Below are 7178 nucleotides of genomic sequence, written 5' to 3'. Positions count from 1 at the left end.
GCCTACTACTGTCACCCGTCGCCTTTTCTTAGTTGCGCAGGTTGTTATACAGGGGGCAGATCGGGCTGCCTTAGCTCCAGCGTCTCTCCTGATGTGATGGGTCTTTATATACTTAGCCATTCTTTGAGAGCTAAGAATATTACTGGATATTACTGTATTGTGATAGACAGTTCCTATATAAAAAGTCCTTGCCTTTCATGCTCTCAGATTCAGCAGCTCAAGACAAGAGCTATAGTCTTGTTTGGGCTATAGTTTTTACCCAGGGTTCCAGAAAGCTTCAGTTTGTTTAACCTGTTGCTTGTGCTCTTTAATTTCTTCACAGGATTGAGTGGGACAAACTTCTGGAGAATGTGCATTGTTTGATCATAAGTGTGACAAAAACTGACAAGCAGGAAGCTTATGTACTCAGGTAAGTCACTAGCTTATTCTTCTAGTCTCCAAGAGGTAAAAAAGTTAAAGCTGTCATTCAGGCTGTACTTGGCTGAGAATCCAGTCTTGGGTTAAGATCCTGCTGCTCATGACTACAACTTGCAGGGGTCTGCTAATCATACTGTCATGCTTCTGTTCAGTAGCAGGAATGTCTTCATAGTTATCAGTGTTTGTCTTTTTTCTTTAACTAAAAGGATTAAGGACAGAGCTGTGGTGGTTCTGCACCTGATCATTGAATTTTGTCCAGGGATAAGTAAGTCTCCCCAGTTAAGAGGTTTAGGATTACTTCAGCAGAATAGTGCATCTAAGTGTCACTTTGAGATCAGCAAAAACTGTATCAGTAGATCAGCTTTAACTCCAGATATGCAATCAAGTGGAACAACTCTTGCAGCTAAGCTAAGGACATCTGTAAAAATGTAGCTTTCCTGAAATCTTGGGATTTGTCTTGTGCAGCAGTTAGTTGTAAGGACACTACTTTTGCCATGTGTTTTTCATCTTGCAAAATACTCTCATGCTTTTTCTACGTGAACTTTACAGACACATTGACATTTGCTGTTTTACTTCAGATTACAAAAACTGAAGCTTTTGTACTCTGAAAGACTGCCTTGAGGGCAAGGTTGGGCTAAGAGCAAGCTAGTCAAACTCTGTGAAGTCTTGGTTTTTCATCTTGCAAAATACTCTCATGCTTTTTCTACGTGAACTTTACAGACACATTGACATTTGCTGTTTTACTTCAGATTACAAAAACTGAAGCTTTTGTACTCTGAAAGACTGCCTTGAGGGCAAGGTTGGGCTAAGAGCAAGCTAGTCAAACTCTGCTGAAGTCTTGTTTCCTCAAGCTTCATATATTTAAAACAAAATTCTGAAAAGAATGTAACTAGTTACAATGGTATTCTGGATGAAGTATAACCTTTACTTTGCATTCTTAAACAGGATTCCAAACTGAGTTAGTTATTTAAGCTAGACTCAGTCCCATTGTTCAGTTACTTGGTGAGAAGATAATTGTTTTACATGTTTAAGTGTTCTGGATGTACTATCAATGCTAATCTCCAGGTTCAGTGGGACTGTAGTTAAGTGTCTGACTTACAGTTTATGTATAGTTAACTTCTGTATCTTGTGCCTATACTCTCATTATGAGACTTCCTGTTCCTGTGGACAGGTGCTGATTTACCACTTTCCAGTAGTCAGCTTTCCTAGAAGATGCAGCCAGACAACTTATTAAATTCTGTTAAGGCTTTTGCCTTTTTTGAGCTGACTTTCCCATAGGCTGTATTTCAGCTGAGAAAGATTTCAAGTTTGACCCCATTCTGTGTCTGGGTTAAGAAATTAAATTGCATGTCTCTGTGTACCCACTTCACAGCATGTTTGTATTTCTCCAATAGATTGAGGATATGTAATGCATGTAGCACCTCTTTTTCCTGTTGTGTGGTAGCTGTGTAATACCACGCTTGCAGCAGGTATTTGTTTTGGGAAATCATAACAGCTCTCAAATGTTAGCTAAAATCTATTGGTTTGATCCATTTGCCAAGCATGTTTATGTACCATATGCTGAATGTTCACTTACAGTAATGCATTTGGTTGGGATAAGAACTGAGATCTAACCATTCTCTTCTGGCTTGTTTTATATAGAGCATTTAATAAATTTTTAACACTTTTTTTTTACAGTGAGAGTAGCATGTTTGTCTCCAAGAGACGTTTCATTTTGAAGACGTGTGGTACCACCCTCTTACTGCAAGCACTGGTTCCCCTGTTGGAGCTTGCTAGGGAGTACAGTGGGTTTGACTCAATTCAGGTAAGGTGCCAAAAATGCTGCATCTTCCTTAGAATGTACAAAAAGCTTTTTACTAATATTTCAAATTTACTGATTTTATTATATATTCTGAAACTTCCGTTGTCATTTAAGTATGCTTCCCAAAATGGGAAGATTGTAATATAAGATTGCTTGTTCTGCTGTAGGATTTAGCCTTCTATTTTCCTCTTGAAGGATGTGAACTTACAAATGCTATTGTGCTGAGTTAAGGTCACTTAAGGGTGAAAGGCTTCCATGCCCATGTTGTCAGCGCTGAAGTCACTGATGTTTTCTTGTGGAAAACAAATTTGGAAGTAAGATGTCTCCTGTAACTTACAAATTAAGCTAGGAAAAACCATATGCCTCTGTGTTTTGACAATGAAAACTTAGGTCCTGTGAAAGCTTATAGTAAATGCTTGCATTTTTCTAGATTTAGATTCAAGGTGGATGGATATATTCAGTATCTGAGATGTACCTTTATTTTTTCAGAGCTTCTTTTATTCACGTAAGAATTTCATGAAGCCTTCCCACCAGGAGTACCCACATAGGAATTTCCAGGAAGAAGTAGAGTTTCTTAACGAAATTTTCCCAAGTAAGTTCATGAAACTTCAGCCAAGTTGCAAAGCTTGTGTGAAGCGTTGCTGTGAAGTGAGAATTGACAAGCAGCGCAATACGTACAGGCTGCCAGGCCATTCATTCAGCCGTGCTTGCAGTTCTGTAGCCAGCACAAGCTTCAGCTGCATAAAAATCAAAAGCTCTAAATACTTTCTGAATTTCTGACACTAACTTGCTGAGATCAAAACTTAAATCATACTAAGCTTGACACTTAGCACCTTGTCTTAACTGAGGTCGTCTTCAGACTTCCAAATAGTGTAATAATTCAGTCTGCAGAATCCAGCTCTCACTAACCATAAAAGCCTTGTTAAAAAGGTAGAAGAGTAATTTAAGGTAATGAATACACTGAAGAAAAATGTAAGGTTTTCTCAGAAAAGTCACTGCACTAAAGATTGAATTCAAACACTTAAAATCTACAACCTACAAGAATAACCTTGAATTTTAACTACTGGCAGAAAAGTTTTTTGAAGGAACACAGAAGCTGTAGTACTTATCTGAGTTATTTGAAAATAAATGCTAACCATAAAGCCATTAAATAGATGCTTAAGAGTACTAGGGTTTCTGTTGGTGTGTAGCTAAAGCTGTAATCTGAATTTCCTGCTAGTAGGCTCTGAACTGGGGTGTCCAGCCCACCTTCTGAGGGAGCCTGTTTTTCTGATTATTGGCTTTATGTTCCTGAAGTTAAACGCCTGCTTATTTGATACAGATGCTGACTGTATCAGTGAAACCCCTCTTAGTGTTCTGTGAAAGACTTCTACTGTCTTTAAATATGAAATGAAGTCAATCTTTTACATAAAGGATCAGCTGCGGTACATTAACTGGAGACTTTTTGTCTTGTCAGATGGAGCAGCTTATTGCATGGGGCGTATGAATTCTGATTGCTGGTATGTATGTGAAGACTTTGAAATCTTTGGGGCTTACAGTAAAACTTAACTTGGTGCTGCTGATATTTATTACATAAGTGATTTGTATTTTATATAGGTACCTGTACACCCTGGATTTCCCAGAGAGTCGGATATCCAATCAGCCTGATCAGACACTGGAAATTCTGATGAGTGAGCTTGACCCAGTAGTTATGGACCAGTTCTACATGAAAGATGGTGTTACTGCAAATGATGTCACTCGTGTATGTTTGCCTGAAAACTAAGCATTTTTGGGAATGGTGGAAATTGGGCAACAAAATGCTTCACTTACCACTTAATACAAGGCTTATTTTTTTGGTAGGAAAGAGCTCATAGAAAATGTCAGGTTAATGTTTTTGGGGTAAAATGGATTTAACTCTAGGATGTTTTTGGGAATAAAACTTCACATTTTCAGTGCCTCTGCTTTAATCTATTGAAAGGAGCAATTTGCAGTGCTTTGGGTGATTGGAAGCTTATCCTCTGAAAAATGGAGGAATAGGAATAAAACAACAATTGAGTAACTTCCACTGAAGGATGGAGATTACAAGGAGTAAGACTTAGATGGAGCATAATGAATGCCAAGGGAATCTAGGTATCAAAATTAAGGTTAAATCATGGAGCCATTTGGATAGCTGGGGGGGCGGGCATGGATTTAAAGTCCAAGCATAACTTGACGGTTTTGCCTCCTTTCCTCCTTTTTCCAAATGGGAAAGCCCTGTGACGTGAACAAGTTTCTCTGACAAGTACATTGACTTCATCTGGTTTTCCATCTTAGGCGCTGATTCTCATCCTGTATTTGCTATTGAGATTTGGCTGTATCTCGAGTACTGTGTGGGAAATCCAAGTGCTTGGGATTGCACTTCATTCTAGAGTATAAAGAAGTATGTTCTCACTCCAGAGTAAATGTAAACAGCCTTCACTTTGTGGATACTGGTTGAACAGGAGCTCCATTTCCATTTTAGTTGCAGAAGCAATTATGTATTAGGTGTATAAGCTGTCCCCTTGTCTTTGAGGTATGCAGCTTGGTTCTGTAAGAGGCTAAGGATCTGATAACTTGCATGCAACTTGGCACTCGGTCACTTGATAAGTGACAGGATGCAAAGCAAGTTCATCTACAGTGGTACAAATTATCAGACTGACTTGTTACTGGGAGAATTCTGGTGTCCTGTCCCCTAAATTGGTGTTTGTTCTGCCTTTGAGTTAAATCTAAACAAGTATAAGGATGTGTGATGATAAACTGAGTGGTGTAATTTTAACTTCTATTTCAGATGAGTGGAATTCGTGACCTGATACCAGGTTCTGTTATTGATGCTACAATGTTCAATCCTTGTGGGTATTCAATGAATGGGATGAAATCAGATGTAAGTTTTACACTTACTCATAATTAATGTTACAATAAGTAGTAATTATTTGGCAGTAATAATATTTTTTTTTCAGGGAACTTACTGGACTATTCACATCACTCCAGAACCAGAGTTCTCTTACGTTAGTTTTGAAACAAACATAAGTCAGACCTCTTATGATGACCTGATTAGAAAAGTTGTAGAGGTTTTCAAGCCAGGAAAATTTGTGACAACCCTCTTTGTTAATCAGGTGAGTTTTCTTGCATTGGCTTGTCAGCCCCTGAAATGCATATAGACACAAACAAAGCAAGGCTAGAGATTTTTTACTAGGGCATTAGTAGTTTCTAGTTTGCCTCTGTTTGGTAGTTTCTTTGGAAAGTAAAAATACTCTTCAGTATTGCTTTGGCATGCACTAAATCTGATCTCCAGAAAACTTAAACACTAAGGTAAGGCAGCCCAGTCTCAGTATTCTAATGACTTCCTGTGCAGTTCCGTAGAGGCATAATTTCTTGCTTTGGTATTTTTCTGGACGTGGCTGCAGCTGTCAGTTGTAGAAGCGCTGCTGTTAATGGTGATGCTGCCAGTTAAGGATTCATAGAAAAAAGCAGTACCATACATAGGTAGCAGAATCGCTGCTTGGGGTTGAAACTTCTGCAGCACTGTCAGGCATGGGTTTGGAGCATGTTGGTAACAGTATTACGAGAACCACACAAAATATGTATTGTGCTAGTCCATCTTTAAATGCTAAGCTTAAAGTAAACTTCACTTTTTTGTTTTCTAGAGCTCTAAGTGTCGTACAGTGTTTTCTTCTGCCCAGAAGATTGAAGGGTTTAAACGTCTTGATCACCAGATTGCCCAATTCAGTGATTATAATTTTGTTTTTACCAGTTTTACAAAGAATCGCCAGCAACAGCACAGTTGATTAAGAATGAAGAAAAAGCGCAAAAAGAAATCCCATATAGAAGGTGGTGGTTGCTTTCTAGTTAATGATTCAGGGGGCCATGCTTTCCACTCCCACCACCTTGTAGTTGTGGAAAGCCCTAGGTGTAATCATAGTATAACCATTTTGAATTGTATGCATTATTATATCAAGGAGTTAGATATCTTGCATGAATGCTCTCTTCTGTGTTTAGGTACTCTATGCCACTCTTGCTGTGAAATTGAAGTGCATGTAGAAAAATCTTACTGTATGAAACTTTACAACACTTGTAAAAATGATTCAGGTAGAATTACACACAGTATAGTTTTTCTCCAGGTATCACCAAAAATTCCCCACAGACAAGGCTTTCGTCCTCATTAGACTTTAGCCTCAATCTACTCACTGGGGACAGTTCTCTGTTAAATTGTCACTCTTTTTTTATCTATTTTGTGATTTCAGTCTAAAACAGTTTTCGACAAACTTATGATTTCTAATGAAACTGATTCCTCATTAACACTTTCATGTTTGGAGAAAGTTCTTAAAACAGTTACGAATTGTTTTGCTACTGCAGGTGGTTGATTTATTTTTAAATCTGACTTTTCATGCTCTACTCAAGCTTATAGGAATTGGCTCAGCTATACTGTAGCACTGGGCTAATGCATTGGTCTTTCACCTTTACAGACTTGGGTATCGGTACTAATGCAGGTTAAATTTCATCTTACCTTAATGCTCATTTATCTGTCCGCATGCCCAAGCTGTCACACTGCTACACAATGGCAGAATTTGAAGAAGGTCCAAGACTTGATGGGGAAGAGCTGAGTCAGGATGCAAGTGCTTTGGCATAGCTGTGTGACAGCTTTGCAAAGTGCAAGTTCATATTGGCACCAGACATTTTCTTTCCTAATCACCAGTTATGTCAGACAAAGAAGCTGGTGCTCTTGAGCGCTGGCAGGTAGATCTAGTGAAGGAGTGGAATTTGCTGGGCTGGGTGCGTTGATTGGTTTGAATTATTCTCAGTAAAACCTGTGACCTACCACTTCTAACTGTAAAGAGTGCTTCTAAACTGGTCCAGTGTCACTCTGTTTTGTTGTTCCAAGAAAAGCTAATGCCTCTGTCTTGTGACAGTCCTGTGACATTGTTGTGCATGTGACTTATGTTGTATTTGAGTGTTGTGACTTCAT

General features: G+C 38.6%; 1 protein-coding gene across 1 annotated transcript; it reads left to right on the top strand.

Annotated features, from left to right (window-relative positions):
- The first annotated feature begins 321 nt into the window (after positions 1 to 321).
- AMD1 (adenosylmethionine decarboxylase 1) lies at positions 322 to 6512 on the top strand. The gene is made up of 8 exons (XM_009289157.2): positions 322 to 409; positions 2095 to 2221; positions 2708 to 2810; positions 3675 to 3717; positions 3815 to 3959; positions 5004 to 5096; positions 5173 to 5328; positions 5860 to 6512. The coding sequence occupies exons 2-8, from the start codon at positions 2105 to 2107 to the stop codon at positions 5998 to 6000; spliced, it is 798 nt and encodes a 265-aa protein (XP_009287432.1). The 5' UTR covers positions 322 to 409; positions 2095 to 2104; the 3' UTR covers positions 6001 to 6512.
- Positions 6513 to 7178: the final 666 nt, after the last annotated feature.

This window comes from Aptenodytes forsteri, unplaced genomic scaffold (genome assembly GCF_000699145.1).
Source record: "Aptenodytes forsteri isolate BGI_AS27 unplaced genomic scaffold, ASM69914v1 Scaffold217, whole genome shotgun sequence".
Lineage (NCBI taxonomy): Eukaryota > Metazoa > Chordata > Aves > Sphenisciformes > Spheniscidae > Aptenodytes > Aptenodytes forsteri.
This window is presented reverse-complemented; position numbering and strand designations above follow the sequence as displayed.